The sequence below is a fragment of the Canis aureus genome, chromosome 2, assembly GCF_053574225.1.
Source record: "Canis aureus isolate CA01 chromosome 2, VMU_Caureus_v.1.0, whole genome shotgun sequence".
NCBI classification, from domain to species: Eukaryota; Metazoa; Chordata; class Mammalia; order Carnivora; family Canidae; genus Canis; species Canis aureus.
In genome coordinates, this window is record NC_135612.1 from 67,534,218 (window position 1) to 67,554,218 (window position 20,001).

A 20,001-nucleotide genomic window follows, 5' to 3' on the forward strand; every position below is an offset into this window, starting at 1 on the left:
CTCTTCCCCAGTAAGGCTCTTTGTACTGAATCTTTATGGAGTCTTAACAGGAATTTTTTCAAAAGATGGGGATGTTAAAGATAGAGGGTCTTCAGGTTGAAGCAGCAATCAGGCAAATTTTTGTCATCAGTTTGAATGTTATCTCAAGTTTAAATCTCTAGAGAAAATAGATATGAGACTAATATGATAGTCATAAAACTTAAGCTAAAGTCAGTGTGAAACTTGAAATCTAGTCTTTAACCTAAGCTTTAATTTCTTGTTCTTTTATATTTCACTACTAGAATATAAGGTGTTGAGGGGGAGTGGAAGGGGAAAAGTAGTGATATCCTATGAGGATAGTCACTTATGTATTGCTTAGAATTGAATCAACTCTATCATACTGTCACATTTTTCTTGCCACAGAACTTTGTATACATGTGGGAAATTAAAAAATCAAAACCCCCAAAACTGCCAGGATCTATTAGAACCAAGAACTTTGCTGGAGGTTAGAAACTTCTGTTGATCCTCCTATAATGCCAAATTCATCAAGATCTTTAAAAAAATGTATGTAGATCAAATTTGGCTTTCTCTAAGAATTCTTCCTATTGAATTGAATGTGTACACACATATACACAGAGCTTTGATATAGGATCTTGAGTGCTCTTCATGAGGCTAGAAATTGAATTTGCTCATATTTGCTTTTGAAATGGAAAGATCTGTGTTGAATTACTATGAAGTATTTCAGGAAAACGGCATTTGTTGACGTAGTTTTTATTTGGGTTTCAGTCTTTAATTTAAGTAATATCCAGCAAGTTTATTTAATTCCAGAATCAATTGACTCTTGCTGATGGTCTTTTTTTTTTTTTTTTTTTTTTTTTTTTTTTTTTAATATATTACTATCACGACTGATTTTTGGCAGCGCCTGGGTTGGCTCGTTTGGTTAAGCGTCTGCCTTTAGCTCAGGTCATGATCCCAGCGTTCTGGGATCCAGCCCCTGTCAAGTTCCTGCTCAGTGGGGAGCCTGCTTCTCCTTCTCCCTCTGCTTGCTGCTCCCCTTGCTTGTGCTCACTCTCTCTCTTTCTGTCAAATAAATAAATAAATAAATAAATAAAATCTTTTTTAAAAAAGACATTTTTTTTTAAAGAGCAGTTTAAGGTTCACAGCAAAATTGAAGTGAAGATACAGAGATTTCCCATATACCCTACCATATATCTCACACATGTATTGCTTCTCCATTATTAACACCCCATCAGAGTGGTACATTTGTTACATTTGACAAACCTACACTGACATGTATCACTCAAAGTCCATAGTTCCCTGATTCATTCTTGGTATATTATACATTCTCTGGGTTTGTGCAATATATAATGACATTGGTCCATCATTGTGGTTATTATACAGATTATTTTTACTGCCCTGAAAATCTTTTGTGCTTTACCTTTTTCTCCACCCCCCGATCCCTCTGCCCAACTTCTGGCAACCACTGATGTTTTTACTGTCTCCATAGTTTTTTCTTTTCAAGAATGTCATATAGTTTGTCATACAGTATGCGGTGTTTTCAGATTAGCTTCTTTTACTTAGTAATATGCATTAAATCGCCTCCATGTCTTTTCATACCTTGATAGCTCATTCATTTTAATGCAGTCTATTTCTATTAACCTACTGAATGGTTGTTTTTAAGTTTTAGCAATTATAAATAAAGCTGTTATAAACATTGGTGTGCAGGTTTTTTTTGTGGACTTGTTTTCAGCTCATTCAAGTAAATACTAAGGAGCATGATTGCTGGATCAAGAGTATGTTTAGTTTTGTAAGAAACTGTCAAACTGTCTTCTAAAGGGGCTGTACTATTTTGCATTCACAATAGCAATGATTGAGAGCTCCTGTTGTTCCACATTCTTACCAAAATTTGGTGTTGCCCATTCTAATAGGTTACAGTGGTATCATGATTTAATGTGTGTTTTCCTATTGATATATGATGTGGAACACACTTTCATATGCCATTTGCCATCTGTTTATCTTCTTTGATGAGGTGTCTGTTAAAGTCTTTGGTCCATTTTTATATTTGTTTTCTTATTATTGAATTTTAAGAGTTTTTTTGTATACTTTGGATAACATTGCTTTATCAGATGTATCTTTTGCAAGTATTTTCTGCTAGTGTGGGGACTTGTCTACTCATTCTTTTGACATTGTGCTTCCCAGAGTAGAAGTTTTTAATTTTAATGAAGTCTGACTTATCTTTTTTTTTCATGGATTGTGCCTTTGGTGTTGTATCTAGAAACTTACCATCTCAGTTTTCTTTTATGTTATCTTCTAGGAGTTTTATAATTTTGTGCTTTACATTTAGGTCTGTGATCTGTTTTGAATTAATTTTTGTGAAGAACATAAAGTCTGTATCTAGATCCATTTATTTTTGCATATGGATGTCTACTTGTTCTAGCACCATTTATTGAAAAGACTGTCTTTGCTTTTTTGTTAAAGATAAGTTGACTCTATTTATATGGGCCTATTTCTGGCTTTCTCTTTTATTTCATTGATCTATCTGTCTTTTTTTTTTTTTTTTTTTTTTGCCATGCCAGAGTGTCTTGATTACTGGAGTTTTATAATAAGTCTTGAATTTGAGTAGTGTCAGTTCTCTTACTTTGCTTTTCTCCTTCAATATTGTTTTGGCTATTCTGGGCCTTTTGTCTCTCTAAGTAAACTTTATTTTTTTTTAAAGATTCTATTTATTAATGAGAGGCAGAATGAGAGAGAGGCAGAGACTTAGGCAGAGAGAAAGAAGTAGGCTCCATGCAGGGAGCCTGATGTGGGACTCAGCCCTGGGACTCCAGGATCATGCCCTGGGTTAAGCCAGACGCTTAACCACTGAGCCACCCAGGCATCCCTCTATGTAAACTTTTTAGAATCAGTTTGTCAATATGCACATAACTTGCTGGGATTTTCATTGAGATTGCAATGAATCTATAGATCAAGTTGGATAGAATTGACATCTTGACAATATTGAGTCTTCTTATCCATAAACATGGAATATCTCTCCATTTATTTAACTCTTACTTAATTTTGTTCATGAGAGATTTGTAGTTTTCCTCCACATATACATTTTCTCTACAAGGTATAGATCTTGCACATTTTTTATTAGATTTATACCTAAGGACTTCATTTGGGGGTGGTTACTAATGTAAATGGTATTATGTTTTTAATTTCAAATTTCAGTTGCTCATCACTTGAATATAGCTGTTGACGGTTTTTATATTAACCTTGTATCCTGTAACTTTGCTGATATTCTACATTGATGTTATTTCAAAGAATGCCTTAAAGTACTGCATCTCAGTGTACTTCTAGAACATTTCAAAGAAATGTTACTTATCTAGTTTTGGTATTGAGTATGATATTCTGGATGCTAGTTGAAGAATATGTTCCAAGGAGGGAGGAATCAGCTACTTTAAGTGCTACTGATAGGTAAGTAATATCAATAATTGACTATTAGATTAGCAGCTTTTCATTATTTATCTTTTTTTTTAAAGATTTTATTTATTCATGAGAGAGAGAGAGAGAGGAGAGAGAGAGAGAGAGAGAGAGGCAAAGACACAGGCAGAGGGAGAAGCAGGCTCCATGTAGGGAGCCTGACATGGGACTCGATCCCGGGTCTCCAGGATCACACCCTGGGGTGAAGGCGACACTAAACCGCTGAAGCACCGGGGCTGCCCTCATTATTTATCTTTATAAGATCAATTTTGGTGAAGTGCTGAGGACAAAAGCCAGATTGGAATCAATAAGTATAGGTTATTCTTCTGAGGAGTTTTCCTTATTTTCCTTTTTTTTTTTTTTTTTTTTTTTTGAGAGAGGAGAGAGTAGCTTGAATGTGAGTGCACGAATGTGAGTGGGGGTGAGGGAGGCCGGGGCAGGGGGAGAGAGAGAATCATAGGCAAGCTTCACACCCAGTGCGGAGCCTGACGCAGGACTCAGTCTCATGACCTTGAGGTCGTGACCTGAGCCAAAATCAAGAGTTGGAAGCTTAACTGACTGAGCCACACCCAGGCACACCTCTTCTACCATATTTGACGTACAGATTTGGTGACACATGTAGAAGGTTTCTTGACTGTTTCAGTTTCTTAGTGAAATAGAATAGCCTTTGTTGTGGGTTAAATTGTTTTCTCCCAAAAAGATAAATTGAAATCCTGACCTTCAGTAACTGTAAGTATTACCTTACATAGATGTGGGGTCTTTGCAGGTATAATCAAGTGAGTCATACTTGAGTAGGGTTTACTTTAAATCCAATGACGTATCTTTTTTTTTAAAGTTTTTAAAATTTATTTATTCATTCATGAGAGACAACAGAGAGAGAGATAGGCAGAGGGAGAAGCAGGCTTCCCACAAGGAGCCCGATGTGGGACTGGATCCCAGACCACAGGATCACACCCTGAGCCAAAGGCAGACGCCCAACCACTGAGCCACCCAGGCATCCCCAATGATGTATCTTTTAAGGAAGAGAAATTTAAACAGAGACACAGGAAAATAAGGAAGAAAGCCATGTGAAGATGGAGTCAGAGTTTGCAGTGATACAGCTATAAGCCAAAAAGTGCCAAGGTTTGCTGGAAACCTCAAGAAGTTAGGAAGAGACAAGGCATAATTCTTCCCTATAGCCTTCAGAGGAAGCACAGCCCTGCCAATACTTTGATTTCTGACCTCTAGCCTCCAGAATTGTGAGAGAATAAATTTCTCTTGTTTTAAGCAACCTAGATTGTGATACCTTCTTAATGGGATGAATGGATAAAGAAGATGTGGTTTATGTATACAATGGAATATTACTCAGCCATTAGAAATGACAAATACCCACCATTTGCTTCAACGGGGATGGAACTGGAGGGTATTATGCTGAGTGAAGTAAGTCAATCAGAGAAGGACAAACATTATATGTTCTCATTCATTTGGGGAATATAAATAATAGTGAAAGGGAATATAAGGGAAGGGAGAAGAAATGTGTGGGAAATATCAGAAAGGGAGACAGAACATAAAGACTCCTAACTCTGGGAAACAAACTCTGGGAAACATCTAGTGGAAGGGGAGGAGGGTGGGGATGAATGGGTGATGGGCACTGAGGGGGGCACTTGATGGGATGAGCACTGGGTGTTATTCTGTATGTTGGTAAATTGAACACCAATAAAAAATCAATTTATTAAAAAAAAAATAGCCCTTGGAAGCTACCAGTCTTCAACTGAGAAAGAGTGGAGGAAGGCTTGATGTTTTGATTTCTTATGGATGTCTGTTTTCTTTCTTTGATCTAAGACTTCATATGATGTCAGTTTGCCTTGATACTTTCACTGGCTGTTGCCCAGTTTTAATGGACAGGGGCATCTCTTTAGGATTCTCAGCTTTAGAAGAGTCTTGGTGCTATTTTTCTCTCCATTTGAGATTCTTAAACACATGATTTTTTCTTCTGGGTAGGTTTTAGAAAAGCTGCCTACAGCACTTAAGTCAGATAGAATCTCCCTTAACCTCCCAATGGGCCAATGTAGAGTCAGCTAAGATACTGATTTTATTATATACTTTTTGCATTCTATTATATTTTCAAACACACAGAAAAATTGAAAGAATTAAACATTTGTATACTCATTGCCGAGAGCAGAGATTGGCAAACTTTTTTGAAAAGATCCAGATAGTAGATATTTTAGGTTTTGCAAACCATACAGTATCTGTTACAACTATTTAACTGTCCTATTATAGTGCAAAACTAGCCGTGGACAGTATGTAAATGAATAAATGTGGCTGTGTTCCAATCAAACTTTATGGACATTGAAATTTGTATTTCAGAATTCACATTCATGTCATGGGTTAGTCATTTATTTTCAACTTTTAAGAAATATAAAACCTGATATTAGCTCATGGGCCATAACAAAAACAGGTGGGAGACCAGAGGATGTGGCCTACAGGCTATATAGTTTGCTGACCCCTGATCTAGAGTTTACAATGGATATTTTGGTATAATGCTTTATCACAAATTTGTCCATCTATCCATCCCTCTATCAGTCTAGCAGTTCATCTACTTTTTTGGAGCATTTCAAAATAAGTAGTTGCTGACAGTGCTTTTTACACCTAAACATTTCATTGTGCATGTCATTACCTAGAATTTAATTTTTTTGGTGGTGAGATTTACTTACAGTGAAATGAAAAAAAATCTCAAAAGTACCATTTGTTGATTTTGACAGTTCACACACCTGTATAACTCAATCCTGATCAAATACAGGAGATTACCATCTTAGATGAGCCCAGCCTTCTTCACTGCCCTCTGTATCCCACTGCAGCCATTGTCTCTGCCATGATGCTGAAGTGAAAGCAGAATTAGCAGCAGTAGCCCCAGCTGCCCGACAGGAAGCAACTGGAGATGAGGAGGACAGGATGCATGCATTTTTTTTTCTCTTTTGTACTTCATTTTCTTTATTTACTATTTTCTTGAGAGCCAGTAGCTCTGTGGCCTCACTTTCATGTTTTTGATTCCTTATGATCTGTGGATGCTTGCTTATTCCTATTAAAATATGAAGATAGAATTGTATTAGTAGCTGATCTGGGTTTTTAAATTTATGATGATAGTCAGTGTTGGATTTTCTCAGCAGTTGTTACCTTGAATGTGAGGATGGACCTCAAGACTTACAGTATCTCTCACCCTAACTATAGAGTATTGGTGGCATGTTGTCAAGTCAGGCTTTAAACATGGGTACCTAGGCAGGCTATAACTGAATCCCCTGCCCATTGTAGAAGAAAAGGAATTTCCTTAGACCTATTTACCACTGATTTACCAGTCTGTCTAGCTGTCCTTCTTCACTCTTTATACCTTTGTAATAGTTCAAGGTTATGTGGACGTACTGATCTGTTTTATGTCTCAGGTGGTGGTGTACTAGGTCTGCTTGGCTAATCTGGAATGTTTCCCCAGATTTTGTTCCCTGTATTGTTTTGAATAGTAGTGGTCACAAGAGACACAAGGAAGTGGCAGGCATGCTTTTTGTCTCTCTGAGGGCCAGTGCTGAGTACCAGACACTGTGTTAGCTCTTTTACAGTATCACTGATTTGTTAGCTTACCTTGTAGGTGTGGGATTGCATGAGGATCAGCAGTTCCTTTAGCTCCTGCCAGATTTCCCCCTTCATTGTCTCTGAGTACTTGTCCAGCTTGTACATAGCTCACCCTTGGCATCAAGGTTAAAGTTGGTGAGAGCAGATGTGAGTTCCAGTTTGTCATTGCCAGTTTCTGTTGTCCTCTCAGAATCCAGTTTGTTCTTGTAAATTTCAGTTGTCTTTATCAATTCTAGCTCATCCTCATAGGTTCTAATTTGTTTTTGCTCCTCTGTTTATCCAGTTCCCTTCCTGACTGCTGGTCAGGTTGACCTGTAGTGACTTCAGGCTGAAGATTAGATTCAGAGGCAACAGCCTGTACCTACTGCTCCAACAGCCTCCACAGTTTATTCTAAGGTGTAACCCTTACAATAAATTCTTCTTTATCACCCATACTGGGTTCTGTTGCTTTGATCCAACCCTAATTGATACACTTTACCCTCCTAGGATTCATACTAGAAACCTTTCACGTTAGATCCCATATTTAGAGAGTTATTTCTACCATCTTATTTTATCTTCCAGAAATTTTTTTCTGTCTTCTCCTCTTGGCACCTTTTCTTTATTTTTAAAAATATTGTGTGTATTCTCAGTTTTAATATTTCATCTGGCATATCAGTGATACTTTGAACCTTAAATAATAGTTTGGGTTAAAAAATCCTTATTGTGCTTAAGTACTGTTTTTTTTTTCAAAATTTACTTAAGATTTTATTTATTTATTCATGAGAGACACAAAAAGAGAGGCAAAGACATAGGCAGAGGGAGAAACAGGTTCCATGCAGGGATCCTGATTTGGGACTCAATCCCAGGACTCTGGGATCACGCCCTGAGCCAAAGACAGACACTCACTTGGTGAGCCACCTGCGCTTCCCACCCTCAGCCAATATTTAAAAACATGGTCAAGCATTATATACAAATACAGAAGGCCTATATCATGGAAAAATGAAAAATTTAACTCAAAATAATGCATTCATGCTAAGTACATTAGTATACACAGAACAAAATGATGCTGGAGAGTTTACAGACTTGGTGATGTAAAACAGTAGCTTCCAAGGAACTTACTTAATCAGATCTTCAAAGAGCCCTAGAAAACTTCATTTTTTTTTTTTTTTGAAAACTTCATTTTTAACAAGGCCCCCACAAGATTCTAAGCCTTGATTAAAAGTGTGGTTTAAGGAAGCACTTTTTCACCCTGTGTCAGATTATATATACAATAAAAGTAAATTATTATCAATTATTGAACAAAAAGCTTTTCTTTATAGAAACTATTGATACCTAAATACAAGATGGATTTTAAAATAAAATCATGTGTATTTGTATTCATAAAGATATATACACTAATCAAAAGCTATACAACATTAACAGCAAATCCAGGTACAAACGAAGATAATCTTCTGAACTCCATGTTTCATCGAGCATCAAAAACCACCAATCTTTTAGTCCTTTTCTTGTACATTATTCTATATCCACATTCTCTGCATCTGATTGGATCCCTGGATTTTATTTCATTTTCTGTGTGACATTCTCCGCAGATATATATCATTGGCTGCTGCTTTGGGGGTTGAACGTCCTTTTGGGTGTCCATTGATAGTCCCTCCAAATCCTAACCAACCACTTCCCTGACCACGCTGCTGGGAGAAACTTCCTACTCTTAAGTACTGGTTTTAAAAACATTTAAAAGACTTAATAGTCTTGTAAAGACAGTTGAAGTCTTTTTACCATAAAGACTCATTTAACAAAACATTGAGCTGGAGAGGTTACAAAAACCCAAAGAAGTTTGTATATGTAAATTGCCTAGAGTGAGACAGAAGTGGTATTTTACATCAACACCATGACAGAGGCATAGTGAGAGATGTTTTGACAACCAATATTCAGACATATTTTTGTATTAAACTATAGATGGGTGATATAATGTGATGTGATCATTGTAAAGTTAGGTCTAAAACTTTTCTTTTCAGCAACTTTAAAGTTCAAATGCTTGTTTCAGTGACATGTGGTTCTTTATTGGAAATGGCTTGCGTATCTTTTGTTTTCATTATGGTTGTTTAGTATCAGAGGTAGTATGTTTTGATTTTTGAAATTGACTTTTTTGTTGGCAATTGATAGAATTGTTTATAGCCATTCATTTTAATTCATGACCCAAGTGAGATTTTATGATAGTGCTTATTTTCTTCTGAGACACTTGTATTTAAAAGATGATATAATAAATAATTATAGATTGGATTAATTTCCAAGAGGAGATCTGAAAATATTAAATTTTAACATAATATTATTAAATGTTAGAGTAATTTCATAACTTCGTAGAGTACCATTGATGCCAAAGATGCCACTGATTTACTTGTTTTAAAAAAATCACCTTTTCAGTACATGTATCTCATTGATGTTTTAGCATAGTGAATTATTTAAAATATATCGCTTGTGTAATGTATTCTAAGATGTTGTTATAGTGTTATCCTAAAGTTATTCTACAATTATTCTATAATAGATATTTTGTAGGATTTTAAAGTATAATCATTACATATTCAATTTAGAAAATGTGGAAAATGCAGAAATTTATGAAGAAAAAAATAATCACTCCTAATTCAACCTCACAGAACCAAGCAGTTGTTAATATGTACATGTATTCTCTCAATATCTTTGCATATGTATATATTCTTTTCACTTAAGGCTTTAAGCCTACATATCTTTCTTGTATGCAGACTTTTTAAAAGCTATATTTGGAAGAGCCACCTAAAATTTTTACTGATTGGATGCCCCATCATTTACTGATTGTATTATGGACATAGAATTGGAGGGAATGCTGTCAGTTTTTCTTATTAAAAGTTTTTCTCTTGGAGTAGTCAATAAAAGAAGTCTATTTTTTGACAGTCTCAGAATTAGATGATTCATCAACATGAAAACAGTTTTCAGGTAGATTTTCTGCAGTCTCTTTTTTAATTTAAATTCAATTTAGTTAACATATAGTATATTAATAGTTCTATAGTCTCTTTAACTTATAGTATATTTTATATAGGTTGACAGCTTTCTTTTGCCTCTTTTGGGTATAAACTCTTGTGTTTATTGTTTCAGCTTCATTGAACATACTGTACTCATGAGATATATTTCTGAGGTTTAATTTTTTTAATTATTTTTTTATTTTTTTATTTTTAAGTAATCTCTACACCCAGCATGAAGCTCAGATTTACAACCCTGAGATCAAGAGTTGTATGCTCTACTGACTGAGCCAGCCAGATTCCCCTCTGGGGTTTAATTTTAAATAAGAAGTACCATGTACTATATTTGAAAGTATTTTAAAGTTAGAATGTATCATATGGTAACATACCTCAATAAAAGAAATACTGCTAGTTTTAAGTCACAGATGCTTAGATTTGAGATTTTGGCTATATGCATTTGTTTCCTACTAAGCCAGAAAATTTTCACTCAGTCTTCCAACACAAGCCATTTATTTCTCAAATATAGGTTTACATTTTCATTAGGAGACAGAGATATTCTACACAAAAATGATAAATCTTTTGAAAATGAATACCTGAATGTAGTGTTTTAAAAATATTCAGGAGTCCTTTTTAAATCCTACTTCAGAATTTTTCTTTAATTTGGAACTAGCCAAAAAGTACACAGCAGTCTTAACAAAAAAAAAAAAAACAACAACAAAAAACAAAAAAACAAAATGGCAGATATCTGAAAACAAAAAACAAGTGTTATTAAAATTTAGCTGCTGAATGTGTCTGTTTTTGTTTCAGTAAAGTATTTTTTTGGTTTAAAACTGAACACCAAAGGTGGTTGTATAAAAAATTTTGTTCTTAAAAAAAAAAAAATTCTTCTCTATTCAATCTTCTTTCTCATCACTGCTGCTTATATCCATAGAGTTATAACCTGATATACTGATATGTTGAGACTGAGCAGAAATTTTTGTCAGTGGAGATGAATGTTTTTCTAGTTTTGCAGTGAAAGCTCCTTCTTTCTTTGGGATCTTTCATTTTTTAAGTATTATAGATTACTAGTCATTCTTTGAAATTTAAGTAAGAATTGACAAAAATTAAGTTTTACATTTATTCTTAGATTCAGGAGTGAGTTTTCCTCTTTCAAAGGAAGATTCCTGTTAGGAATTATCTATATTTGTGCCTTTTCCTTAAGAAGAGACTTTTTAAAATCTTTTTTTTTAAGATTTTATTTATTTATTAATGAGAGACAGAGAGACAGAGGGAGAAGCAGGCTCCATGCAGATAGCCTGACATGGGACTCGATCCCACGTCTCCAGGATCACGCCCTGGGCTGAAGACAGTGCTAAATCGCTGAGCCACCTCGGCTGCCCGCTAAATCGCTGAGCTACCTCGGCTGCCCAAGAAGAGACTTCTTTATTAGAGGAAGTGTTTTCTTTGCTTATTGTCTTAACTTATTTTTTCTTGCTTATTGACATATTGGGCTAGCACAGTCTTCTGAGCTTGTTACATAATAGTTTAATATCAAAGTCTAAGGGACACTTAGTAATTGAGAACATGCTTTCAGTTTTTTTGAGAATGAAGATTTTTTTCTAAAACCAGTTTGGTTAAAATGCATGCTGATGACCATTAAAAACAACGATGTGTGGGAATTTGACTATTACTATTGTAAATATTTGCACACATTCAGTTTCCTCTTGTATTTAAAAGTATCCATTCATTCATTCATGAGTATCTTTGCTGTACCAAGCACAATGGTGAGGGAGACAGTATGATAGTGTTGTTTTAGAGTGATGTGCTGAGTACATAACGGGACTTTTACAGCAGAAGTAAATACATAAACAGAATCTTAAGAGATATGCAGGAACGTCGCATACAAAAAAGGGCAAGAAAGAGCAGTCCAGGTGAAATAAAACCTTAGAAGCTAGAAAAGAGCCTGAAATATAATGTAAATTTATTTGTCCCATTTGGAGGTTAGGGTGTAAGGCAAGGAGAGCTGAGAAACATACAATGTTTTAAGGAGTTTAGATTTTCTCCTAAGAGCAAAGAAAACCTCTGAAGGCTTTTAAACAGAAGAGTGGTTTTGACCAGTAGTGTAGAATAAGGGTCCACTTTTTGTATGGCCCATTATATAAGAATGGTTTTTACATTTTTAAATGGTTGGAAAACATCAAAAGAAGGATATTCCAAAAGTTATATGAAAATTGTCCATATATAGTTAGTTTTATTGGAAGAGAGCCATACTCATCTTTTACATTGTGTCTGTGGCTGTTTTTTCACTACAATGACACAGTTGAGTAGTTGCTATGGAGAACATATGACCCACAAACTCTAATGTATTTACTATTTGACTCTGTACAGAGAAAAGTATGCCAAAACCTTATCTAAATACATCAATTAAAATATAAAGGTAGTCAGAATGGATAAAAAAGCAAGACCCACTTAGATGCTGACTATAAGAAACCCATTTAAAATATGAAGATTCAGAGAGGCTAAAAGTGAAAGGAATGAAAAAGAAATATTCTGCACATACTAATTAAAAGAAAATTGGAGCAGCAACATTAATAGTATAAACAAGGAATTTAATGCAGGTATTAAAAAAGAAAATATAACATTCAGAGGGTTAATTCCCAGAAAGTCATTACAATCCTTATGTCTATAAACCCATAAAGAGATCTTCAAAATACTTAAAGCAAAAACTGATAGAACAGAAAAGAGAAATAGACAAATCCGCCAATGCAGCTGAGACTTCAACACCCCTCTCAATACTGGTAGGGCCTATAGACAAATAATCAGTCAGGAGGACATAGATGACATGAACAGCATTGACCAGCTGGACCTGATTGACATATATGGAACATTCCATTCAACAACAGCAGAGTAAATGTGCTTTCAAGTGCACACAGAATAAGATAGACCATTTTCTGGCCTATAAAGAAAACTCTTAACAAATTTAGGAGAATTGAAAATGTTGTTTGTCACTAGTGAAATGAAACTAGAACTTAGTAACAGAAAGATATTTGTAATATGCCAAAATATATGGAAATTAAACAGCTCACCTTTAAGTAACCAGTGGTCCAAAGATTTTTAATTGAACAAAAACGAAAACACATGTCAAAATTTATAGGATACAGCTGAAGTACTAGTGTTTAGAGATAAGTGGTTAGTATTATTAAATGCTTATATTTGGAAAGAAAAAAAATTCTCAAAATCCGTGATCCAAGCTAAGAAATTAGAAAATGAAAGGCAAATTAAACCTAAAGCAAAAAAAAAAAAAAAAAAAAAAATTAACCTAAAGCAAGCAGAAGAAAGGAAATAGTAAAGGCAAAAGTAGAAATCAAAAACAGAGAAATCAGGGTATCCGAGTGGCTCAGTTGATTGTGTCCAACTCTTGATCACAGCTTGGGTCATGATATCAAGGTCATGAGATCAAGCCCCACATTGGGCTTTGTGCTAGGCATGGTGCCTGCTTAAGATTCTCTGTCTCCCTCTGTCCCTATTTCCCTCCATCCCCTGCCCCCTGGAAAAAAAAAACAAAACAAAACAGAAATTAATGAAACTAAAAACTGGTCCTTTAAAAAGAGCAACGAAATTGATAAACCTCTAGCCAAATTGAGCATGAAAAAAAAGGTACAGATTTCAACATTAGGAATGAAAGAGGTGAATTTACCACATATCCTGCAGGTGTTAAAAGGAGAATCTTGAATATTAAGAAAAATTTTACTTCTGTAAATTTGACAACATAGCTTAAATAAACAAATTCCTGTAAAGATACAAACTACTAGAGTTCATTCAAGAAGAATTAGATTAAACTGATACTGCTATATTTATGGAAAAAATCGAATTCATAATTTAAAATGTTCTCAACAAGTAAAACTGTAGGCCCAAATGGTTTTACTGGTGAATTCTACCAAACATGTTTAGAAGAAATAATACCCATTATATTTAACTCTTTCAGAAAACCAAAGATATCACACTTTCCAATTCACAGCAGCAGCATTAATCTGATACTAAAATCAGATAATGACACTATAAGGAAACTGCAGACCGATATCCCTCATGAACATAGACGCATACACAAAAAATTCCTTAACAAAATCCTAACAATGAATTCAACAATATACAGTGTAAAAAAAATACTACATCATGTCCAAGTGTGATTTATCCTGGAAATCCAAGCTAATTCAGTATTCAAAAATCAATTAATATCATTTACTATATCAATAGGCTAAAGAAGAAAACCCATTTGATAATCTCAACAGATGTAATAAAAGTCATTTGACTAAATTCAACATCAATTCATGTTTTAAAAAAACTCTCAGCAAACTAGGAATGAGAGGGAACTTCTTCAGTCTGATAAAGGGCATCTTTAGTTGCCTTTTATAGTTGCCTAACTATAAAAAATAGTTAATATTACACTGAGTAGTCCAAAGTGAATGGTTTCCTCCTGAAATCAGGTACAAGGCAAGGATGTCTGCTCTCAACAATTCTTGTGTTCAGCATCATTCTTGAGGTCCTAGCCAATAAGAAAAAGATAAGATATACAGATTAAAAATGAAGAAGCAAAATGACTAAATTTTCAAATATGATTATGTTGAAAATTCCTGTGTTGAGAAAATTGTGCAAGCACAAGACCCAAATAAAATAAGACAAATATCACATTAAAGGCGACAAAGACTAAATATTATAGATGTTAACTTCTTCTCAAATTGATTTACTGATTCAGCATAATTTCAGTAAAAGCCTGATGGTATTTTTGCATATGGTATTTAGACAAACCATATCTAAAGTGTATATGGAAGGGTAGAAGGCCAAGAATAAGTCACTCTACTCCTGAATTACAAGCTGAGGAACATTTACCATGCCATTGATCAAGACTTTTTATAAGTAGCTTATAATAAAGACAGTGCGGAATTCACTCGGGGAAACAGAATAGAGATGCTGGAAACAGAGCTCATGTAGATGGAACTTGGTTGTTATTTTGAAAGTGGTATTGAAAATCTTTGAGAAAGAGTAGAATATTTAAAAAGTAATCCTGGGACAGTTTATTTGAAAAGGAAAGTGGATCCCTGTATTAACCCCATACACAAAAAATCACTTCACCTGGAATGAAATGTTAATGGCACAATTTTTAGAAGGAAAAATACAGTAAGTTCTTTCCTATCTTGGTATGTGGAAGGAGTCTTTAAACAAGATGCAGTTGCTAAATTTAAATAATATATCAATCACATAAGATAAGTATGTTTGTTTCTACCAAGTGACACATTAAAGAATTGAAAAAGATAAGGCACAAATTGGGAAAATATATTTATAACAAAGTAAATGACAAAAGATTACTATACTTTTACAATTGTACAAGGAAAATACAACTCACTAGGGAAATGGACATAAAACAGAAATAGGAATTTCACAGAATAAGAAAGACAAATGGCCCAAAGACATGAAAATAAGTACAGTCTCCTCACTGAGAAAGAAATGCAAAATATGACCACAGGTACGTGATAAGGTACAAATCAAGAGGCCTAAGAAAAATAGTGATGGAGACGTAATAAGGATCTACAAGAGTTCATATTCACTGCTAGATGGATTACAAATTGGCACAACCACTTTGAGAATAATTAGGCATTATTCTATAAAGAACATTTGTAGACTATACTTGATCTCAGCCAAAGGCTGAGAACCAATGAACATTCATAGACTAGGATTTAACAATTTTTTTCCTCTACTGTATATCTCAGACTGCTTCACATACATATCAGGTGACAGGTACTGTGAATAGTCACGTTGCGTCATTGGTAATAGCTAACAATTGGAAAAAAGTCAAATATCCATCAGTTAGGAGAAAAGAGATATAAATTGTGGTATGTTTATCAAAGGTATCTTATATGGCATTGAAAGTGAGTGAACTGGGACACCTGGGTGGCTCAGCGGTTGAGCGGCTGCCTTTGGCCCAGGGTGTGATCCCGGAGTTCCAGGATGGAGTTCCACATCGGGCTCCCTGCATGGAGCCTGCTTCTCCCTCTGCCTGTGTCTCTGCCTCTCTCTCTCTCTGTTGCTCATGAATAAATAAAATATTTTAAAAAGTGAACTATTCTACTTGGGATAACGTACACGAAACAATGTGGTATAAATAAGGCAGTCCCAGAAGATGACATGTGTACATATGTGAAGAGAAAGTTGTGTGAGTGTTAAGAATGCAGACTCTGGAGCTGGATTGCTGTGGGTTTGAGTTCTGACTCCCCTGCTTACTAGATGTGTGTTCTTACATAAGTCATTTACCTTTCTGTGCCTCAGGTTTTTCATCAGTCAAATGATGGCTGTTGTGAGGATGAAGTGATTTAATATGTATAGAGAAACTGTAAAACTACTGCTCTAGAAATGTTATGTCTTCTTATTACTGAGTTCTTTTGCATCAGGCACTTTTTACTGTTTTCTTTTTGTTGTTATTTAAATGATCTTTTATTTCCTCTCCCAGTAGATCTAATATATTATGGGGAATTGGAAAATACAAAGACTTAAATAACCATAATGTAATTGCCAATAGAGGCAATTTTTTTTTTAAAGATTGATTGATTGAGACATAGAGAGAGAGAAAGAGAGAGGCAGAGACCTAGGCAGAGGGAGAAGCAGCCTTCCCACAGGGAGCCTGATGCAGGACTCAATCCCAGGATCCCGGAATCATGACCTGAGCCAAAGGCAGATGCTCAACCACTGAGCCACTCAGGCACCTCCAATTGAGGCAGTTCTTACCATGGCTTCTGTTCTTTGCAAGATCCCAAGGTATGCTGGTATCTAGACAGGACAAATACAGTTTTTTTTTTTCCATGCAAATCTGTGTATGAAAGGCATAAGTGAATTTGGACCCTATTATATCTATATTATCATGCAGAATTTTGTGAACCTGTACAGTTCTCTGCAGGTATGAAATTCTCTAGTAAGAATTCCTGTGGAGAATATTCAAAACATTAGTTAATTTTCCAGTTCATTTAGGCTTTTGGCATTTGGGCAAATCCTAATATTGATGATTTGTGCACACGTTATAGAAAGCAATAAAAAGTTGTAGATAGCCACAAATATAGAAAGATTTATTTATCCTGTGGTGCTATGTTCTCAGACCTATTATATCATTTTAGTGTGAAGTTAGAGGGGAAGTAGTTATCCATTATCTATCCCCAGAAAGAAGTTGGATAATCTAAATAGCGAGGCTAAATAAGTTGAGGAAATAATATGAATTTGCACGTACTCTCTCCTGTCCTCTTGATCCTGGCTGCTGGTGGTGTTGCTCTGGTGGCTCTACAGAGTTCATGTTCATTACTGCTTCAGAATTCTTACACGTTGGTTTGTGATATATATGTGACTACAAAGGATATGCAATGCAAAGTGATTAGGCAAATTTTGTAATAATATGGATAATCTATAAAGGTGTTGGAGAATTATTAGACGTAAAGTAGTTAACAAATGAGGATCTGGCAGAGTCAGGTGATAAATAAGTAAATCCATGAGGCTCATGGCACATACAGGAGGTCAAAAGAATCTGATCTGGTAAAGGAAAAATATAAAAACTGTGAATATTTTAGCAACAGTGACTTCTTTATGATCATATGAAAAATTAGGTTTGAAGAGAATATTGTCATTTTAATTTTAACAGGAAGTTTTAATATAGTGGGCTATACATACATAAGAATCCATAAGACATATGTATAGGTAGAAGAATAGCCCTTCCTGCGTCAGGATGTAGAGTGTGGCCAGGCACCCCAGAGGCCTCTGAAGTGTCTTTTAACAATCCTCTTGCCAATGTTAGGGATAACTCGTATTCGTTTTTCCTGATCTTTTCCTTGCTGTTGTTTTTATTTATTTATTTTTATTTTTTATTTTTTAATTGAAAAATTTTTAATTTTTTTAAATTAAAAAAATTTTTTTTACATTTTTTTACTTGTTTTTAGTTTTATCATCTGTATGTACTTCACTAAATAATATTTATTTTGGTTATTTAAAGAATTTCATATGAATGATGTCATTTATGTGTATTCCTTTGTGGCTTACGTCTATTTTTTCACACCTTTTTGTGATATTCATTCTTATTATGAAGTGAGACTCTATTAATTTTTCAGTCCTGTATAGTATTCCTGCAAAACAAGAAAGGATATAGAGGTGATTCGTGAACAATGTAGGGGTTAGGGAATGACATCCACGCAGTCGAAAATCCACATGTAACTTTTAACCAAAAACTTAACTACTAGTAGCCTACTGTTTACTGGAAGCCTTACAGATAACATAAGCTATTGGTTAACACATATTCTGTATGTTGTATGTGTTATATACTGTATTTTTATAGTAAAGTAAGCTAGAGAAAAGTGTTATTAAGAAAGTCATAAGGAAAATAAAATACATTTACAGTACTCTACTGTATTTATCCCAAAAAATCTACACATGGAAGGGAGCTCTAAGGGTTACTGTCTCTGCCCCCTACTGTCCAAGGGCTTAGACAGTAGGGGGCAGCCTGGGATGTAGTTACAAACTGGGCTCAGCGCAAGCTTCCCAACCCCTCTTAAGGTCCCAGCTGTGTGATCCAGCACTCACCTAGCCCACAGAATGCCACACTTGATGCCTGCAACTCTCTGAGCCCTGGAAGCTACCACTAGTCTGAGAGCCTCCTGCCTCTGGCCTATTGCTTCCACCCTTGGCTCACTCCCTTATGGTCCTCCAGAAAGCTTACAGTGGGACTCCTACAGCACCCAGGCTTCCCCTCAGCAGTCCCAGCTGTCCTGCTAAAGACACAGAAGCAGCTTAGCTGGAAGGCAGAGGAGTTGGATCAGAGAAGGTAAGGGATGCAGCATGCTGCCTTGAGGAACACAGCTCCTCGACAGAATAGTTAGCCCCTCTTTTTGCTTAGCTTGACCCTACTTTGTACAGGACATCTCCATGGAGATCCTCCAAGAATTTCAGAAGAGCCTATGCACCATGTATGACCTCTGCATGGGCAGCTCTCTGACTCTTCTCCTGAATTTCCTCTCCTGCCCAGCTTTTCATGGAGACCAGAAGTGGCTCAGGCTTGGGCAACTCCTCTGAGTTGTCCTTTGCACTCACTGCTCCTTTGTGTGCTGATACTGCCCCATGTGTAAGGCTTTCGGGAGCAATAGTTCATTCAGTTTCTTTGTTTTCTTCATTGTCTTCATCCAGGATTTTTTTTGTCCTCCAGGCCATAGGCATTCCAGGTTGGGGGTTCAGTGGCTGGATCTCTGCTCTGATGGTGCTGAAGGCCGACACTGTCGGCCTTCAGTGGCTGTCGCTGTGCTCATGCTGTTGCTTGCCCTGTTCTTCATTAGCATCAGTGTACTGGGAATTGTGATGCTCAGGCAGATCCACTCCTTGTACTGCTGCACAGATGCCAGCTTTTAGGAGGCCTGGCCAGAATTTGCTTCTGGTGTCTTCAGTTTGGTGGTACAAACTGTAGCTTACAGTGCAACCACTGGGGTTCAAAAATGCCTTCCAGGCCCCGTGACCCCTGACTGGGATGCCCTGGCTCTGCCACTGGAGGGAGCTAGCTTAGTTCACACCCCTGAGATCTCTGGGACTTGGCAAGAGATCACTACTTGAGGTCTCCTCTCTCATGCCCTGCCCCTGCCCACTGCCCACTGCCCACCGTCCCAAGAGCCCCCTGTGACCAGTCACTGCTTCCCTCCTCTACTTCCTAGTTAGGCCACACCAGTGCCACCTCTTACACACTCCAGTCCAGCTTCCCTCTTGTGCCAAGGCAATGGCTTTGGTTATTTAAATATAAGGAAGTAGAACGGAACTCAAAACAACAACAACAACAACAACAACAACAACAACAACAACAAAAAACATGTAAGTGGACCTGTAGTGTTCAAACCCGAGTTGTAGAAGGGTCAACTGTATGTTATTTTAGAACACAGTTGATACTTTGTATTTTTTAAGGCTTAAAAATATTTTTGTCTTTATTCAACACATACTTTCTAAGTGG

The 20,001-nt window shown here is 35.9% G+C and overlaps 2 protein-coding genes and 1 pseudogene across 7 annotated transcripts in view; 2 read left to right on the top strand and 1 right to left on the bottom strand.

Annotated features, from left to right (window-relative positions):
- RAB28 (RAB28, member RAS oncogene family) overlaps positions 1–20,001 on the top strand; it is a 137,981-nt gene that overhangs the window by 55,760 nt on the left and 62,220 nt on the right. The gene's annotated exons all lie outside the window — the stretch shown is intronic.
- Positions 8,194–8,721, bottom strand: LOC144290901 (DNA-directed RNA polymerases I, II, and III subunit RPABC4). The gene has a single exon (XM_077860576.1). It carries the CDS (start codon positions 8,660–8,662, stop codon positions 8,486–8,488), a length of 177 nt encoding a protein of 58 aa, XP_077716702.1. The 5' UTR covers positions 8,663–8,721; the 3' UTR covers positions 8,194–8,485.
- LOC144291510 (secretory carrier-associated membrane protein 3-like) lies at positions 15,501–19,518 on the top strand (annotated as a pseudogene).